Below are 19,291 nucleotides of genomic sequence, written 5' to 3' on the forward strand. Positions count from 1 at the left end.
TGCTGGCGCTGGGGACCGTGGCCGGGGGGCTGCCGGTCCAGCAGAGGGGCTGCCAGGCCAGGCTGCGTGACTCATGCTCACTCCTGAGCAGCAGCAATTAAAATCCGCAGCTTCTATTAATAGCTGCCGGCGGAGGAGCGGGGCCATGGCGGCACCCACGCGGCTGTCAACATGCATCCCATTGAGAAGCGCTGCCGACCCCTGCGGGAGCAGAGGAGGGGGGCAACTACGGCCACCTCTCCCCCAGCCCCCGTGGGGGACAGCAGCCTTCCCCCTTGGGGACAGGGCCCAGTCTGGCAGCCACAGGGATGGGGTGGTGGGTAGCCACAGCCCCTTCCCGATGAAAAGCCACCCTCCCAGGCAGCCCCCCATCCAACCCTGCAGTCCCCCGCAGCGTTATTAGCTGGACCGATACTACTCGTTAGAGGAAATGAATGAGTTTCCTTGATCATTTTCGCTGCAGCTCCTCCTCCGTTTCATTCAGTCCCCAGCTCCCCGCCAAGCCTTACGCAACGGGGAAGCTGCCGGCTGCACACGCAAGGCTGAATCACACCGATGGCGAGCGGGCTGCGGGGTGGGGGGACAACGACTGGATGATCCTGCCCCCAGCTGCCTCATGCTGCCACCCACCCAGTCCCCTTGGTGGGGTTTGCCACCCCGAGGAGGGAGCAGGGGGATCTCAGCCCACCTCAGGGACATGCACGTGCAGCCACCACGTGATCTGGGCACCGAGCAGCCGGCAGAGCGACAGGGGACTTCAAATAAACAAGTGACACAAAGGGGAGAAGGCCAGAGCCTTTATTGGGAGCAGCAGATGGGACTTGTCCTTCTCCACTCCTAAACCAACCCAGGAGCACTGGACTTTGCCACTCACATGTGAATACGCCCCCCCCCAGGCATGGAGGAGCACCCCCAGGGTGGCAGGAAGAGGGGTGACAGCTCACAACACTTCACAACCCCCCATCCCTGCTCCTCTGGCCAGCCCTGAGCCCAAATTCCACCAGCAGAAAGGGTGTAAGATTCCCCCCCCCGCTGTCATGCTGCCCCCACACCCAAGGACCTCGGGGGGGGGGGGGGGGGGGGTCATCCATCCCTGCTTGCATTAGGGGAGCCCTGCTCATCTCTTGGGCACTGGTTAAGAAATCTCCCATGAACAGCTTGTCTTGGCTTTAGTACATCAGCCCCTGGAGTGCAGATGGGGCCAGGTGGGAGGAAGGATGAGGAAGATGAGATGCAGGACAGGGCACTAGGATACACCATGACCTCAGGGCCCTGCCTTTACCAAAACCATGCTCACAGTTGCTTAGACAGGGGGGAGGAACGAACAAACAAACAAAAAAAAACTATAAGAAAAGCATTAGCTGTAGAAAGTCAGAGGCAGAAACAGGAACCCCATGGTTGTGCCTGAGAAGGGACACTCGTCGTTGTGCCCCCCAACCCAGCATCACACCTCACATCTCCCCCCTTGGCCCACTGGCCCGGGACAACCACCAGCACAGAGAAACACTCGATGGGAGTGATGCTGCCCTGCATGAGTTGCCTGCGAGAAGTGAAATAACACACAGAGGTTTACCACGTCGAGGCAAATTACATTCTCATCAGGCCCTGCTAATTTGTGTCATCTGAGGCCTAAAATAACCCTCCCTCCCCCCTTCCACTCCAGGTTTTTCAAAGCAAGATTAATTGACTTTGGTATGTTGCAGCAATTAAAATAGCAAGCACCAGGAACTGTCAGATGATCCTCATCAGCCTCCATATGCTGCAGCTGTGCCAACCACTGGCTCCAAGATGCTGCTTCACAGTCTCACCCATCCTTCTTCCCACTTAGATCATGATAACAGGGACTGCGCCACAGCTAAGCCCGCTCTACATCGTTATAATTCCATCAGCACTTCTAAAAGCTTTGCTTTGCCTGCAGAAGCTGCTGCAGAAGCGAAGGCTACATCTAATTAAAATGCATCCCCCCACGAGAGGCCAGCAAGGAGCCCGGCTGCATTACCCTGCCGGGCTGCAGAGCGGGAGCCGCTCTCTTGTGTTACAGCCACAGGAGGATCCTGGCTCCAGCCTCTGATCCGAGCTCCTCACCTAGGAGGGCAAATCCAAAGGATCACGACAGGATCCACAGCAGGCTGAGCTTCCCCAGGGGCTGCACTCTGGAGAGACAGAAAGATCTGCTCATGTGCAGTCAGATTGCAAATGCCTCTAATCAGCCCTTCCACAACCTCACAAACCACCAGGGAAGAGATTTCTCTCCTTTGAAAACACCAACAAAACACCCTGCAAAGCCTCTGTAGCGCAGTACAGCCACGTGAGTCTGCTGACAGCGAGAGCAGAGGCTCTGGGAGCAGCCCCAAAGACGTGTTTGATGGTGACTGCTAAACCCATTTCACTGCAGACCATTTAAACACAAGCGCTTGCCCTAAAATATTAATGCTGAAAATTGCTGCTGCCCATTTCTCACAAACTAATGGATCCCGGGCTCCGCGCGTGCTGTGAGAGAGCCTGCAGACAGGGCCATGAGGATTCTCAAACAATACTTTAACACACTGCTGGAGATTTTCTTTAGGGAATGCTCAACATATGGATGAGATGCAGAGAATGAAGCATGGGACAGGGGCATGGCCTAGCCTCATTTCTTCCATTAATCACTCTGAGAAACAAAAGCTCCCAGAGCCACTCGTGGGTTAAAATGGAAGCTCTGCTCAGAGGGAGCAGTGGCACCAGGCACACCGAGCAGCCCCAGAAGGGATGTTATTTTTGGCAGCTATTACAACCAGGTTTTGCTCAAAACTAAGCTAGCAAAAGCAGCTTAGTGCAGCTGTGCAATCCATGATCCCACCTGCTTTTGACTTTATTTCTGTTATTGTTTCTCACCTTCTCAGAGCCTGAGAGCCAAGGAAGCATGCTCTCAGCCATAGCTTCTGCAATGAGTGTGAGGGGAAGGAGGGAGGGGGCTGGCTGTGCAGATTAACAGAAAGCCACATGCTTGATGAGCTCTTTGAATGCAGCCTTAGAACCAGATTCTTAACATTTTGTGTTGACTAATCTCTGCACAAGCTGCCGCACCTGCAGATCCAACAGGCAGGAACAATACCTTGTAACACCTACACTGGGACACTCCTCATTTTTATCTCCCTCTGAGCACAAAGGAAGAAGTTCTCCTTCAGGTCAATATGGAAATAGCGCTGGACTGTGATGTTTCACTTGGCTGTTGAGCTTCAGTGTCCCCCTTGGCTGAAGAGGAGGCTCATCTCTGGTGCCGTTTGCAAGGGAAGGAGGTGAGGTTTGCTTTCCATCGCTCCCGTGCTCACCACTTGAAGAAGACCAGCCCAGCCAGAGCTGTGTAGCCCAGCACCAGAAAGAGAACCTTCAAGAGACGGTCGTTCTTGTCTTCCAACTCCTTTGCAAGGATCTCAAAGAAGGTGATGAACAGGAAAGTGCCCCCTGCAATGCCTTGCAGGAGCAGGGAAGTGATGTTGCTGGCTGCATTTTGTGTGCTTTCAATCCCCATCCCAATGCTAATGCCCAGAGGAATCATCAGGCTCACCGTCACAGCCATCTTCACAGCATCCTTCAGTGGCAACGAGGTCTTGGCCATGCTGATGCCCAATGCCACCGCTACCAGCGTCTCGTGAATTGCAACTCCGAGGAACAAGCTCATGACTTTGCCTCCCTCCTCCTGCAAGCCCAGGGCCAGTCCCTCAAAGATGGAATGCGTACACAAAGCAAACACCAGCCCAATGAGCCGTAAGGGGCTGGAGCGGGAGAGCTCCTGGATATTCAGGCCATGGCTGTGGGAGTGGTGACCATGTTCACTGTACAATGTGCGCCCTCGGGAAGATGCAATGAAGGGACTCTCGTATTCAGAGTCACTCCCGACATCCGAACCGGCATTGAAGGTCTCTAAGTCAATGAAGGAGGGCTTTTCCTTCTGGAAGGTCAAGATGAGCTGCTCCACAAAGACCGTCACAAAGAAGCCAACCATCATGATGGTCTCAGCCACTGGGTAGTCTGTGGTCACGTTCCCCTGCCTGAGAACTTCATCAAGCTGGAATGAAGCAAACAATCCACAGTGAATCAGTCACCTTTGTCCCTCTAAAGGGAAATATTCCTATTGTGCTCACACACAACTCTAAATGGACACTAAAAATTGACCCATGATGCTCTATTACCCTTGTATACAGGCCTCAACATAAGAGACAGGGAACCTATTTCCCTTCCAGTGGAAGGTTTGTGGCTGTCTGCAAGCGTTTGGAACACAGGCTCGATAGTAGGAGTTTAAGCCTCACACTACAGGCAATGCTCAGCCTCCTTCTGCACCAAAAAAAGACTCCAGTGACTCCACCCAGACAGTCAGCAGTAGCCGAATGGGAGGCAGGCACAGCTCACCCTCCTGATCTGAAACACCAGGCACAGCACAGCTGTTTCTGAGGAGGCTTTGTAGGCCACTCTGGCAAGGAGTGGACCTCTAACCCTACACTTCCATTTTCCACAGGGGCAGAGGTCTGGTGGCCTGGGCTCCTGCAGGGCAGGAGAAGGGAGGGTGGTATCCCCCATATAGGGGTCCCTAACATACTCAGTGGCACAGGTTCATTAAAATTGCTCATAAGCAAGAGGCTCATAAGCAGTTACCTTTTCTCTGACAGCAGGCAGCAAGGCATTGAAGCAGGTGGCCAGGAAGACTCCTCCTCCAAAAGAATTGCAGAGGGCAAGGACCTTCTTGGAGCGATGAGCTTTCTCATAATCAGCCTCAATTATCTTGACGGGGAGGAGGGACCCAGCCAGCATGAGGACACAGATGCCCAGCAGACACAGCACTTTGGTAACCATGATCTTCATTGTGCTTCCTGGTGAACGCTCGCTGCCAAGGGCCCTGTGGATGGCAGCTGGTGGGGGTCCCTCTGGCTGCTGTTAGAGCAGGCACATCAGCAGGCAATGGCACAGAGAGACCTCAAGGGAAAGGTACTCCTGGGCTCAGTACCTGCAGACAGGAGTAAAAAAAAAAAAAAAAAAAAAGAGAGGTTTTCCTAGATAAGCATATACTGTGCAGAACAGCACCTTGCATCTCAAGCTGCGTGCCAGCCTCTATACAGCAATGACCTTAACTCCCCAGAGGCAAAGAGTGGAGATAACAGCAGCAGCACCTCACATACAATGGCAGAGAAAAACTTAACTGCAGCAACTTAAAAACCTTGTAAGAATTGTACTGGCCACGCAGAACTGGCACAGCCTCAGTTTTTAGAGGTTCCATTTGAAACACCTACACCATGACAGACACAAAACACTTGATCTTGCAATAAGATCCACCTGAGTCCAACTAAAGGATCAAGTCTTTGTTTTTTAACCATGAGAAAAGAATATGGACTTGAGCTGGTGGTATTTGTCACCCAGAAATTAACTTAAAGATCTCCCTTCAACATCCATACAGTTTTTTTTGTACTGCCCTTGAAGCAAGACTATCGGATTCATACATGCTCGGTTTCCCGAGCCACTGTCACCGTCTCACTAGGGTGGGGTGCAGCCTCTACAGTTGGTTGCTTGTTCTGAACCAGGAGTCAGGGGAAGTTTCGACTGCCGATCAATATGCACGTCTCTAAAGGGAAACCCTACAGAGAAATTCACTGCAAGGTTCTCTGTTGTCCATAGGGTGTACCAAAAGAGGAGGCAGAGGTTGTTTCATACAAGAGAAAACTGCCAAGATTTGAGTTGCCTAGGTCACAAAAATTGACTTAATCTGAAATGTAAAAGTGTTTCCCTGCAGGTTACATGCAGTGGCAGTGAAACTTGTTTTCCTAAAATCATTTTACAAAATAACAATGCTATTTATAAAAATATATAAACGTGAACAGGTCCCCCTATTGCTGCTCATTCTTGCAGCAGCACAGCCAGCACCCCAGAGGATTTCACTTATCACCTGCACCAAATTGACTTGTAAAGTCAAATCAATGGCACCTCAAGAAGGTTCTCTTGCAAGTCACCCAGGTAAGGGCTGCCAGACAGCCCCCAGCACTGACAAGATGCTGCAGTGTGCAGCGGGGTAACAAACTAACACTGAACACTTCCAGCCACACTGACACCCACACCCGTGATGGACAAGGTAAATAATTGGATACCTGTTTGTTGGAGCGGCAAATTAATTTTAATACGAGAGATTCCTGAGGCTAAAGTCTCCCTTGAGGGCTGACAGCATTAATCACTATCACCATTTCTGCACAGCAGGCGGCATAAATGGTGCTTTTATTAAAAGGAAAGCGGGAGACTGAATGACTCTGTACTTGGTAAGGGAGTTTAAAGCCTTTTTCCAAGTTTGCCATTCAAGCAGGAGTGAACAGAGAGGTCATGGCGGTCAGGCCATCTGCAGCAGGTCTGGTTCTCAGCCGGGTATCCAAGGGAAGTGATGTTCATCAGAAGAAAACCCCGCTCAGATGACACTGATTGACTCACTCCCTGGTGAACCCAGCAGACAAGCCAGGTCTGAACAAGTCCAGAGCCTGAAATCTCAGTGTATGTTGACAGGGCTTCCACAGCAGGCAGCCTGTCACTGCGGCTGACGAGCAGGCTCCCTCTCCAGAGGCATTGACTCCAGGACTGCCAACGCTCATCAGCACTGTGCTGACACAGCTAACGAGTCACACCGCCTTTGTAAAGCACACGCTGCGGTTTCAGCGTCAACAGAACGACAAGGGTTTCACGTCGCACGGTGATGGTGTGTTGTTATGCCAAGCTTCTCAAATGAACTCTCAGAAAACGACGTTAGCAACAACGCCTTGGGATTACAGATCACGAGAGCTTGTGACTGCACCTGCTGGGTGTGAAGGCACCACCCACACCTACTGTGTTAGGCAGCCAGACAGCTCCCAGGACAGAGGAGAGAAAGAAAAAACTCCTTTTTCCAGAATTCACACCTCCTCTGGAACACGCCTGGCTTCCACTCAGAAATTCAGAAACCCCTGATCTAATTTTTTTTTTCCTTTTCTTTTTTTAACCCAGCAACAGCCCCCAACAAAGCACAGAGCCTCAAGCTCCCGACAGCAGGTGGAGCAGCCACCCTCCAGTGCCCCCTGACCTGGGGCGGAAAGCAGCTTAGTGAAAAACAAAGCGGTAAAGTACAAGAAATACCTTGTGTTTCTCCTCGCCTGCTCTTTCTGACAGCCCAGCGTTCAGAAGCCAGCGCCACCAACGTCTGGACTATTTCACCAGCCTGAAAACTTCTGTAATAAAGAATTAACTCAGGACAGGTACTGCTTGGCTTAGTGGCCCATAATGAAACATTCAAGCAATGAAAAGTGTTATATAAAGTACACAGCCCTCCGCGGGAGGAAAAAAAAAAAGGGGGGGGGGTGTCCTTGTGTGATCCTTTCAGTATCATTTTTTTCTGCTAAAAACACGTGCTCACGATGCCCCCAACACAGTGAAGACAGCACGATGCTGAAACCAGGCTGAATTCCCCCAGAGCCCCACTTGTCCCAGTACCTCCCAACACCTGAAGCTTTTTGAAATCGTCCTGGTCACCCTGGAGAAGGGGGTGCTAGGGGGTGTGGGGGGGCTCCTCCCAGGCCACCAGAGCAGACAAACCTGCTTGAGCACCCCCAAAACGTGCAGAAATGGTCGGCGGGGGACGACAGGACTAGAAGGGTCACTGGGAGAAGGGGGTCGGCAGCCCGGGGCTTGCTTCAGCCGGGGAGCGGGATGTCCCCTCACAGCAGGGACGGGGCCCAGCCTGAGCCCTCCCCCGCCCCCAAACCCGGCCACCGACCCCTCCCCAGCCCCCATTTACCTCAGCAACAGCCCCCCCAGCCCCGCTATTACCCCCGTAACGCCTCCCGGCCCCCCCAGCCCCGCCATTACCTCACGAAACCGCCCCCCGCCCGCCCTTACCCCCAACCGCCACCTCCCGTTACCCCGGCAACGGCCCCCCCCCCATCCACTCACGCGCCGGCTCCCGCTCGCGACCCCGTCCAGGCAGCCTCCGCAACGCGCTCCCGCCCACGACGCCCTCCCATTGGCCGCGACGGGAAGTCCGGCTTGCCCATTGGCCGCGAGAGCCGCCCTTCAGCCCGCCCACGCTTGGCGGTGTCTCGGTGTTCGCGGGGAGCCGCCGAATAATGCCCGCGGGAAACACGGAACGGGACGACGGGTTCCGGGGCACGGGAGGCCCCGCGGAGCTGTCCCGGGACGGCTGGGAGGGAGGCGGCCAAACCGGCGGAGGAGACCCACGGCCAAGGAAGAGCATCCTCCACCGCTACATCCCCTATTCCTGCAGGTTTTCGGCTGCTTTTAGTTAAAGAAACACGTCAATTTGGTTAGAATAGCGCAGAAGGCCCCAGGGAGAGCAGAAGTGAGCCTAAAAAAATATCAGTTTTCTTGCTGTCAGCAAAGTTAGGAGATGTGGGAGTTCAGAAGGAAACCCTCTCTGCCTCAAGCAGGCTGCCAGCTCCCCTCTTCGAGTTCAGCCACAGCAGGGCAAGCTGTACCCAGAGCCGCAGCCACCAAAACGCCGGTCCTCCATCGAGGACCGGCCAGCGCCTTACTGGAGCAGGAGAGCTTCCCCTGGAGAGCTGCTCCTTGGACTCCGTGGTATAAAAAGAAAACCAACGAGAGGCTTGAAGAGATAGAGCTATAGCTACAAAAGAACAAGCAGGGTAAGGAAAGAAAACAGCACCAAAATGACCTGAAAAGGGAGGAAAAACAAACATCCCTGCCATTTCCTCCTTTTGGACAATTCTTGAACTCTTTCCACGCTGTCCCATAGTCTGAAACTTGTCCTTTTGTTAGGTTACAAAAAACAGCCAGAGAGAACTTAAAGGGAGTAGGGGAAGCAGAAATGGAAAGAAAGATTTCCTATTTCTGTCCTGCAGAAATACACAGGGGGAGCATTTCAGCAGGAAAGAATGCAAAAAAACTGGAAGAGGCAGATAAAACCCATCTGTAGGCTGTGCCTGGCCGTGGCCCCAGCCCCGAGGGATGACCCTGCACAAGCCTCTGGGGTCAGCAGCGCTGGAAACAGGCACCGCAGCCCAACATGCGCCCGAGCTGGCCCCAGGCACACGGGTCTTTCTTCAGTCACCTGGGCAAGAGGGATAACAAAGAAAGTGTCCAAATATTTTATTCTTCACAAGTTACATTAACCACATATTACTTTATGGAGCATTTACAAATCATTTTTTTCCTTGATATTAATCTTCAATTATACCTGCTCACTCACACCACCAGGTCTCCTGAAAGGGCGTTTTCCATCTCACACCTACCCACCCTCAGACCAGATGCTCTTTGCCCAGCAGTCAGGCCATGAACACGCCTTCCCCCCCACAATCGAATAACTACTTTGAAAAACAATTCTGAGGTCGATATAAGAGTCTCTGGCCTCAACTAGCAACTTCTAGGGGAGCTGGCCAGAGCCCTCTGTTCACCCAAGGAAGGACACGGGTAACTCTAGAGGGGCTGAAAGCTGCGGGTCACTTGAGTTGGCTACAGGAGCTTTTCCCTCATCTCACACACTACATGCCGAGGCATAACGGCTCCTCACCGATCCCCCACGTTGAACCAGCAAACACTTGATTTCTGACTATCCAAGCAGCATTTTTATTCCTTCTGCTCCCTACTCAGGCGCCCTCTATTCCTACCATTAGCACAGTCAACCAGGCTGATTACTTACATGCATAAAAGACAGATTAAAAAAGCAGAAGAAAAAAACCTTTTAAAACACCAAAAACATCATATCTTTCTTACTGTCCACCTGACTAGTTCACAGATTGGATCATTCCAACAACATAGCCATAATTACTAAACACTAGACAAATTTTGTCAGGACTGGGAAAGAACCCCAAGAAGCGTACCAGGAAACACTCACTAAAGGAGCAGTTGCACATGGGCATGTTCTTCCTGGCCAGTCCCAACCCCCCTCCCCCCCAACACATTTACACTAACCTTTGAGAGGTGAGCACCAAACTCCTGTGTATTAACAACACTGGCAACGTTGCTACAGACCTGAATGAGAAACGCAGTCAATCTAATCAACAGAAACCCTGTTCCTGGAGGCAAGAAGATCCTGTGATCTCCAGAGTGTTCAAACACTACCATCTCGTAACTGGCAGGAAGATTAAACGCAGCAGGACGGGGGTTAGGTAGGACTTGAACACTTCTTTGAAGTGGCACGTGGGCAGGAAAGTGAAGACATCCTGTAGTGAAGAGTGCATCGTTCTTCAAAAACGGGTTAAAAAATTCCCATGTAGCAAATAACATAGAAATGTAATAGTGTAGTTAATTTTCTGAGTTTCTTTAGAAAGACTGTTGATGCTGGTTTGTGTTCAGCTTGCTGGATCTTCCAGAAGAAAAAAAGACTAATGGAAAGGCTGAGGGGGAGGAGCAGGAACGAAGACTAGGGAAAGAAAGCGTGAATCTGTCTTTAACATGCAGGTCATATAAAGTATTTTGTTTTTCCATTATTTTTTTTCCCCCTCTTGGACACTTCCAACTCAAGAAATGGCAACACACACATGGCTTCCAGTTTTTAAAGCAAAGAACATAGTTCCCACGGACTGTGCTGCAGAGACAGGAAGACAAGACATTTGCAAATTCAATCTTTAAGAAAATAAAGTGTCCCTTTAACCACCATGAACACTAGATAATGAAACTCATTTGTCAGTCACACCATGTGTGAGGCAAGTTCCTATTCCCTACTCCTCAGGGCTAAGCCTTGCATCTGAGGCACAGTACTAGCAGTACTGATGCAGAGAACCCAGTCTGTACAGAGGGGAGACACACCAAATTGCTAAATTAAGGCACAAGACAAATATTGCAGCCAAATACTTAAATTCCCACTCAGCTGGCCACAGTACAGCAGCACTCCCAGCTACAGCCTCACCTGGAGTGCTCATTCCTGCTGATCTTCATTACTGGCACTTGGAGTTCGACTCCTAATCTGGCTTCGTAGCTGCTCTATTAGTTCAGGATTCTGCTGCTGCATCTGCTGAGCGAACTGCTGGCCCCTGAAGGAGAACAAGCAACAGTCCTATTAGTGTACTCTCACTCTAACACAGTCTGGTGCTAGGAAATTCTTGACAGCCAACTGTCAAAACTCTAGCAAGCAGTTCACATCACCAAAAGAGGCAGCACTTCACCCAGCATTTAAGCCTTTCTCAACTGTTAAATTAAGGTTCCACTTCTGGTCAGAAAAACCCCACATCCATTTACTAATCAAGGCAATGGGAAACACCCAGCTCTCTACTCACGCTTGTATGAGGCTGGCAAGATCATTCGTGGAGGGGCTGGTGCCTGCTGCTCCCATGGTGTTGTGGCCACCAGAAATCATCCCAGACATGCTGTGGAAATAAGAGTCATTGCTCAGAGCAGGAAAAAAACCAGAGAAATCGTTTGGTTTACACTAGGAAGGGAACATCAGTGTAATGGGAGCACTTTCCCACACAGATCATGAAGTTATCTGCCAGGGAATCTTCTGCAACAACTTTTTGTTCATTAACTACAGAAGAATAAACATTTAAACTGCACAATATGCAGAAATATTTATAATAGCATCAGTTACCATATTCCCAGAGATTCCCCCTTTTGTGTGCAAACCCTGTGTTATGTTTAATTAAAACACTGCCCTTCCTCACACAAGCTATTTGCTTGCTTTGCATCAAACAAGATCTACTGACAGGACAGCCTCAACACTGATTCCCTCATGGTGAGCAGCCCAGAACACACTGGGTCTACATAGCCCTTTCCTCTGGAAGTCCTCAGGCTGCATCTGGCACAGAACCTCAGCTGGCAACAGCAGCGGAAAGAACAGGCAGAAGCAAATGGAAGTGGCAGCTGACATTCAGCCCTTTAGCCAAATTATCTCACATGGTAATCAAAGGATGTGCTCCAGAAGGTCTCTAACTCACTGCCTACCTGTGCTCTAGAAGGATGGTCAGGATAGTGTCCTGGTTTTGGCTGGGATAGAGTTAATTTCTAGTAGCTGGTATAGTGTTATGTTTTGGATTTAGTAGGAGAATAATGTTGATAACACACTGATGTTTTCAGTTGTTGCTAAGTAGAGTTTATACCAAGTCAAGGGTTTTTCAGCTTCTCCTGCCCAGCCAGCAAGAAGGCTGGAGGGGCACAAGAAGCTAGAAGGGGACACAGCCAGGGCAGCTGACCCAAACTGGCCAAAAGGGATATTCCATACCATGTGACATCATGCCCAGTATATAAACCGGGCGGAGTTGGCCTGGGGTGAGGGGGGGGGGGGGGGCAGACTGCCACTCAGGACCTAACTGGGCATCAGTCAGCAAGTTGTGAGCAACTGCATTGTGCATCACTTGTTTTGTATACTCCAATCCTATTATTATCTTCATTATTATTTTCTTCCTTCCCATCCTATTAAACTGCCTTTATATCAACCCAGGAGTTTTACTTCCCCCCCCCCAATTCTCTCCCCCATCCCACAAGTCAGGGGGGAAGTGAGCGAGCAGCTGCTTGGTGCCTAGTTGCTGGCTGGGGTTAAACCACAACAGAGATGTACATGCCTTATTAATTTTATGACTATATTATCTAAGCATCTCACAAACTTTGGGAATTGATCCTCATAACCCTGTAGCACAAAGAATAGAAATATTCTCATTCTAATAGAAATGGAGCTGTGAAATCCTGTCTCCAGATCACATAAACACTGTGCAGAGCCAAACTGACCCCAAGCTTCCCAAACCCTATTCCAGCACCACAATCTATCCTGCCTCCCTTCTGCAAATGTTTATACCAAGATCCCTCTTCAGCACAGTCCGGAGTACTCAAAATACATGCTAGCTCAGGCAACTGGACTGGTTTAAAGGCTGCCCTCCATACTCTGGCCCAAGCACCCTCCTGCTCCCACTAGTTCAGACTTACTACAAATGCCAAACACACACAGAGCCTCAAATGAGTGATTCAAAGAGGAAATACAAGATGGGATCAAACTTACAGCTGTTGTACTTGTGGATTGTTCATTAGGTTAGATGCCTATTTAAAGAGGGGAGAAAAAATGACACCCTATTTAATCAGAAATGACTGGGTAGATATGCAGATGTTGTGCCATTCAACTACAAACAATGTGAAGGCAAAAATACTTTTGAAACAGATCAATAGGACAAAAATAGCTAAGAGAAGAACAGTGCAACACACAAGACAAGGCTGGTAATGCAGAACAGGCACCCTTTCCACATCCACCATATCACAAGGAGAAGCCTGTGAATAAGTCACTGGGTCTTCACTTGACCTTAATGAAATACAAGCACAGTTTCCACACAGCAACACTGAAACCAAGAAATGAAATGAAAACAAATCTGCTAAGAGACACAGGAGCTCCCCACACGATGTACTGATACATTTCATCCTGAACAGACCAAGGCGCAGACTATACAGCCTGGCTGTGATCTGTGTCCAAATTTACCATACTCATGAAGCCAGGGTTGTTCAGCAAGCCAGCTAAATCAAATCCTCCTGGACCTCCAGTCTGTAAGAATAAAGAAACCGCACGCAGATGATGCATCCTCTCACTTCCTGATGCACATTACAATGAACATTAATACTTTACTCTCAGTGTTATCAGAATCCAGCCCTTAAACCACAACAAAGGGAAGATGCTCTGCCCATACCCTTCCTGTAAAGCTCCAAGTCACAGACAGCCTCAGAGGATTAGGCTCACCAAGGGAGTCAAAGGGCAGATGTCTGCATTACATGACTTACTGATCACCTCTCTCACCAGCTGAGCCACAGTAGCAATATACAGCTGTAACCCATTACAATTGCCAAATTAAACACATCCACTAGGTCACCTTTGCACTGGAGAAGTCTTTAGAAAATTAAAATCCCCTTCAAAATGATAAATTAACATGGTCCTGCACAGAGCAGGTCAGCAGTGCAGTCACCAGCTTTTTGGCTCCAGGTTTCTTAAGAAAATAATCTTTGTAAGAAAAAAAGCCACCCAAAGTGCTCTTTTGGTATTGCTAACAGGTCACTAGAAAAAAAAAAGCTGGATTTTAGGAGTAGCAACTTTAATTAAGAAAGGTGCTTAAGGCAAAACTGCTGTTTCAAAACACTCCCTTCTAATCAGTCTCATTTTCCAGCTCTTTCAAATAAGCCCAAGGTTACTGTGCTCAGGCAGTGAAGAGAAGTTACCCTCTCTGGATTTTAGCGGAAATGTTCACAGCAGGACGCATTAACTATCTCCCCTCTGTCTGCATACAAGATTTGCATTCTAAACACAACCCAGGTCATCAGGGTTCTGCCAGACAGTACCTGTTAGCACTTACAGTGAAGAAGCCTCCTAATCTTACCCACATATAACAAGCATTAGTTTCAGAACTTACTGGACTAGGAGTCTCCTTCATTTTCTGTTCAGCTATTTTAAGGTTTGATTTGTATGTGTCATTGTCTGGATCCAGCTCCAGGGCTTTTTTGTAGTAAACAACAGCTTCTGTGTGTTTGTTTAAACTGGAGAGGGCCAAGCTATTAAAGTGGAAATAAAATAAAGTCAGAGTTAGATAAGCACTTGCAGTCTTCCTCCACCCCCCACAGAGGTGAAACACTAGGTATTTTTGCACAGCAATCCGGGGCAGAACACCACTGATAGCATCACTGCCACTAGGTGCTTTGAGATTGAAATTCTGGCACAAAAAACCTGCTCTTACTTACCCCATTCTGCCATAAGCTTTGCTGTAGTTTGGATCAATGCCTATAGCTCTTTCACAGTCTCTCACTGCTCCAGCATAATTTCCTAGTTTACTGTATGCAGCAGCTCTGGAGGGAATAGAGAAAGATGTGCAGAAAAGACTTATCAGCTTGAAAATGCTTATCAAGGTCACCCCTGTTCCCTCTCTGTAGTCTCCTGTTGTACAAGGCAAAGTCAAGTGTAAACTTGACATAAATCCAGGCCATATCTAGGTAAGCAGGCTGCTATCCAAACACTCAGCTCCACATTCTGCTCCTACTGCAAATAAATCTAGGTTCTTCTCCTTACGGACTTTCCAGGAGGAACCTGGGCTCCAGGGAGGCATGCAAGTGTCACACTTGCTGGCTCAGACAATCTCTCTCAGCTTCCCTTATGACTTGATTTTTTAGTCATAATGACCATTTCATCCATTTCCCCACACACTCCACATAAGAGGGAAAACTGGTTTTGAAGCCATAGCATGCTCATTCAAGCCTCAGTCTCACAACTCTTATTGAGGGGCACCTGCCCAAAACCTCATGGGACTGACCCTCATGCAGCTAAAGCAAAACTTAGCTAAAGCACCAGCTGGAGTTCCTTGCCCCAAGAAATACCTCACCATGTCATTAGCATGTGCACAGACAAGTTATTCATGTAGCCAGCTGTACGTATGTACTCACAATAAGCACATAACTAAACCAAATCCTGATTCAAAATCTGTTTTATTCAACAGTTGTCTTTCCACCAACTTTGAGATACTTTTGCTTAGAACTGAAAAATAGGAAATTCGCTTGCATACCCAATTTTGCACACACATCAATTTATATAATTCTCAATAACAAGCCTTCAACTTGTCTCATTTAACTCCTTTGTTTTTATTATTAACACAGCCTCTCAAACCTGGGGTGTCTATGCCACTTAACAGTTAATTGCATGAAAGCAGGCAGTATTTCTTGGCATCCTTATATCTCCTCAAATGCCCAGTAGAGTTTGTTTCCACACCCACATCCTATCTAGAGATGCCAGGGCACAGACCTGGCAAGGAGGCACAGGGAAGTGTGTCACTATGAGCTTAAAAAAAAAAAACCACACAAAGAGCAAGCAACAGAACAAGCAGTCTACAGAATCACAAAAAAGGGATTTTGATCATTCAAGAGTCTTAGACCTAAGTAGTAAGAACAAACACAGGTGTACAAGGGTGGAGAAAGATAATCAGTACCTGTTGCAGAAATACACAGCATTGGATGGATTTAATTCAATTGCTTTTCCATAGAAAGACACAGCAGCTTCAAAATTTTCTGCCTTCATTTGTTCATTTCCTAAAAAGATAGCAGAAAGGCTCATTAACAAGTGAAAAAAGGGGACAAACAAAAACAACAGGCCTGGATCTATGTTCTACTTAAGAAAACAGAACAAGAGAGCAACCAACCATTTGCAGCTTTTGCTGGTCAAGTAAACTGCTTGCAAGCATGAGGCTTGTTCGGCAGCAAGGTAGGGGACCTGCATCTTGGCAGTTCCAGGTTGCCTGATCCCACCAGCTCCCCTCCCACCTCAGGTGCACCTGAGGCCTCCCCAAAGCAGTACTGCATCCTGAAAATCACTGCAGTGTGTTGGCTCAGAGAAAGCTCTCCATTGTACTTCAGCACTAATCATGCTCTCTTGCATGGCAGAGAAAAGGCGACACATAGAGGAGAGCTCAACAGGAAAGATGCCCTGTTCTACACAGCACAGGCTTCTTAGGATGCAAAAGAAAATGCTGACCCAGCTGTCTGTCTAGGCTCCGTGGCAGCTAAATTATGCCAACCTACACACGCTCCTGGAGCACAAGCAGAGAAACAAGCAGAAATGGAAAGGTTGATCCCATTTGCTTTTTTCCCCATTCCAAGCATTCCCCAGAATTAAGTCTCCCTCCCCATTACCATCTAAACCTCATTATACACCAGCTCCAGAGGAGGTTACCTTCAGTCTTGAGTCTTTCAGCTTCAGCTATGTCATCTTCAGAGGGGGTGATGGGCTCCGAATTTGTTCTGATGTGTTCAGGCTCCTTACAAGGAAAGGGAGAACACTGTGATAAGGACTCCCACTGAGATGTACCACACCTCCCCCTTCACAAGCGCTGGCTCGTCAAGCCCAAAACATTTCACTCCCACATGCCTCCAAGGGGGCAGCATCACCACAGATATCAAGCAGAGCTCATTGCTTTGGCTGCTTAAATGGAGATTCAGCACATATTTTAGGGCACTCGCTCACCTTTCCTGCAGCAGCTTCAAATATTTCAGGAAGACTCTGGGACACAGCTAGGCCTTGATCTTCCATTGAGACCCCAAATGCTGTCTCCAGGCACTGGATGGCCACTGGACAGGAAGAATCAGGTAATTAGCTTTCCCCACCCCATCTATATACTTAGCCTCCTCCCATAGCACCTGAATTTCTTACTGTTGAACATACCAGGAAAAAACCCACCACCCTAACCCATGCAATTCCACACACCAGACTTGATATTTGGACCATATCCTTGAATTTTGCCAAAACCTCAGAACTGGGCAAACCTTAGTTCTGGAGATCAAGCTTCTGGACTGAGTCAGTCACAACTCCCAGCCCCTCAGGTGACTCCAGATCAGGTGTTGGGAGTAGAAGTTAACCAAACTGGGGCTTTACTAGCCTTCCCACAGCTATGGGTGGCACAGAGCAGGAAGAGATCTGCATGTTTCACTTGCTAGAGGGTGGCTGCTCTGTGAAGCACTGTGGCCACACAGAGGTGCGTGGACACCAACCAACCACCTCCTCCCTCATCAGGCACCAGGTCAGGAAGCTGTTCTCAGCACAGAGAGGAACCCCAGTGACACAACAGAACTCAGTTTTACAGAGCTCTCATGCCACATTTTACAGTCCAAAAGCACCAGGAATAAACCCCTCCTTCCAGCCAACACCCTCCTCCCGCTCTCTCTCCATTCCTGCCTTGCCCAGGAACGTACCCACCACTCTGCAGACATGCCTGTGCTCTCTTTCAGTGGGACAAACGTACAAGCCAAAGACTAAACCATAAGCTGCTTAAGTAGATCTTTTAACAGCAGCGTGCTCTTGTTACCAGTGAAGCCCTCTGAAAAAGCCTGTATAAATACTCCAGGGCATGCTGTGGAAAAGCATTTTGATAGCACAACGGGAAGGGCACTCTGCAAGCATAAAACACTTCCATACAACAGTAAAGTTCTCATTTTACACTACAAGCCTTCTGACTTCACCTCATTTAAGATAAAACTTGTCTCAAACCAAGGGTCAGAGAGGCTTTTGATCCCAGGTATATCCCTTCCTCAAGCTAATCTGCTTTTGAAAGAGATAATGAGAAATCAGCATCCCTAATGCCCTGCATAGCTCCCCAAGAAGACAAACTGATTTCAAATCTTGAGCAAGGTTTGATGTCAAGAACAGCCCAGCCAAGAAAGAAGCAGGAGAGTAACAGTGTCCAAATTTCACCAAGTGTTGAGCTGACAGACCTAGACGCATGAACAGGGAAGTGCATACAACCACCAACCTTCCAAACTCTCCTGAGCATCTGGAGACAGACCCCCATTCTGTAGCTGATCATGTAGAAACTGGATGATGGAGTAGGCAAGGTGCTTCTGGTCTGCCATTCTGGGAGGCTGTGAGCAGTTTGTTTCAACTTCTTGTAACTCTAAAAAAAATCTGTAGAGAGAGAAGTTATATGATGGACAAGAAGTCCAAGAGCTTTTCTGCTGCCCTCCCCCAGTATGAACATGGAGGATAAGGAAGTTGTTCAGGATCAGCCAAGGCCTCCAGAGCCTTCATTAAACTCTCTGCTGCAACCACAACCCCCTTTACATAAATTCTCTGGGCCTCAATTCACCCTCTTGAGTGTGAGCTGCACAGCACAGTCCTGCCCCACAAGGCTCCTGCCAAGGGAAATACATCAAAGGTGTTGCAGGCACGTAGGCTACCAAAATGTCTCTGACTGACCAGGACTAGGCAAACGGAACACAGAGGACTTAATCACTAAGAAACGAGAGTCTCCTGCTTCCAGAGCATAATTTGATTCTGAAACAAAAACAAGGGCTGAAGCAATTTGCCAGTGTTAGCAGAGCTGGGGTTCAGGGCTGCCAATCCTCTGCGCTGCTTGCCAGCCTACTGATGGTAAAGAATAGTGAGGACCCACAGCAAAGCAACCCCCATAAGCACACCCCAAGGCTGGAGCTTCCCAGAGACGCTGATGCTGCAGGTCCTGTAAGCTGCACTGAAGTGCTCTGCCTCTCCAGAACGCTTAACTGGCTTTGTAGGACAGAAAACCATTCAGGCTGATTTAACAGAGAAATTGTTTAAATGCAAACTCTTTGAAAGAGAGCCCAGCAGAGCTAAGCCAGCCCCAACCCACTGCAATACACCAGAGATCCCACCGGTCCCAGACGCAGGCAGATGCTGTTGTGTCTGCCTGTGCTGGGCTCCCAGCCCCAGTGACAAGCGAGGCCAGAGAGCCCACAGACCACCTCCCCGCTCCGGGGGCCGGCAGAGAGGAGGAAAGCACCTCTCCTCTCCTGTACCCTCGGGCCCCTGCCCCAATGCCCCACCAGTACCCCCAGGCAGGCGGGAGGGAGACAGGCCTGAGGG

The 19,291-nt window shown here is 49.1% G+C and overlaps 2 protein-coding genes across 5 annotated transcripts; both read right to left on the minus strand.

Moving 5' to 3' along the window:
- Positions 1–782: 782 nt before the first annotated feature.
- SLC39A3 (solute carrier family 39 member 3) lies at positions 783–8,891 on the minus strand. 2 transcript variants are annotated; one of them, XM_069790547.1, is made up of 4 exons: positions 7,933–8,891; positions 7,120–7,211; positions 4,633–4,981; positions 783–4,048 (listed from the first exon to the last, which is right to left on the minus strand). In XM_069790547.1, exons 3-4 carry the CDS (start codon positions 4,837–4,839, stop codon positions 3,308–3,310), a joined length of 948 nt encoding a protein of 315 aa, XP_069646648.1. In that variant the 5' UTR covers positions 4,840–4,981; positions 7,120–7,211; positions 7,933–8,891; the 3' UTR covers positions 783–3,307. The 2 variants fall into 2 exon arrangements, with proteins under 2 accessions (XP_069646648.1, XP_009919141.1); XM_009920839.2 differs by lacking the exon at positions 7,933–8,891 and having other exon boundaries at positions 7,120–7,733.
- Positions 8,892–9,090: 199 nt separating this feature from the next.
- SGTA (small glutamine rich tetratricopeptide repeat co-chaperone alpha) lies at positions 9,091–19,103 on the minus strand. 3 transcript variants are annotated; one of them, XM_069790550.1, is made up of 12 exons: positions 18,650–19,103; positions 18,204–18,357; positions 16,922–17,025; positions 16,631–16,715; positions 15,891–15,990; positions 14,656–14,760; positions 14,331–14,469; positions 13,412–13,474; positions 12,944–12,981; positions 11,232–11,321; positions 10,865–10,988; positions 9,091–10,178 (listed from the first exon to the last, which is right to left on the minus strand). In XM_069790550.1, exons 2-11 carry the CDS (start codon positions 18,301–18,303, stop codon positions 10,874–10,876), a joined length of 939 nt encoding a protein of 312 aa, XP_069646651.1. In that variant the 5' UTR covers positions 18,304–18,357; positions 18,650–19,103; the 3' UTR covers positions 9,091–10,178; positions 10,865–10,873. The 3 variants fall into 3 exon arrangements, with proteins under 3 accessions (XP_069646651.1, XP_069646650.1, XP_069646649.1); XM_069790549.1 differs by having other exon boundaries at positions 9,091–10,378; positions 18,650–19,102; XM_069790548.1 differs by having other exon boundaries at positions 9,091–10,543; positions 18,650–18,753.
- Between the last annotated feature and the right edge of the window lie 188 nt (positions 19,104–19,291).

Source organism: Haliaeetus albicilla, chromosome 8 (genome assembly GCF_947461875.1).
Source record: "Haliaeetus albicilla chromosome 8, bHalAlb1.1, whole genome shotgun sequence".
Taxonomy (NCBI): domain Eukaryota; kingdom Metazoa; phylum Chordata; class Aves; order Accipitriformes; family Accipitridae; genus Haliaeetus; species Haliaeetus albicilla.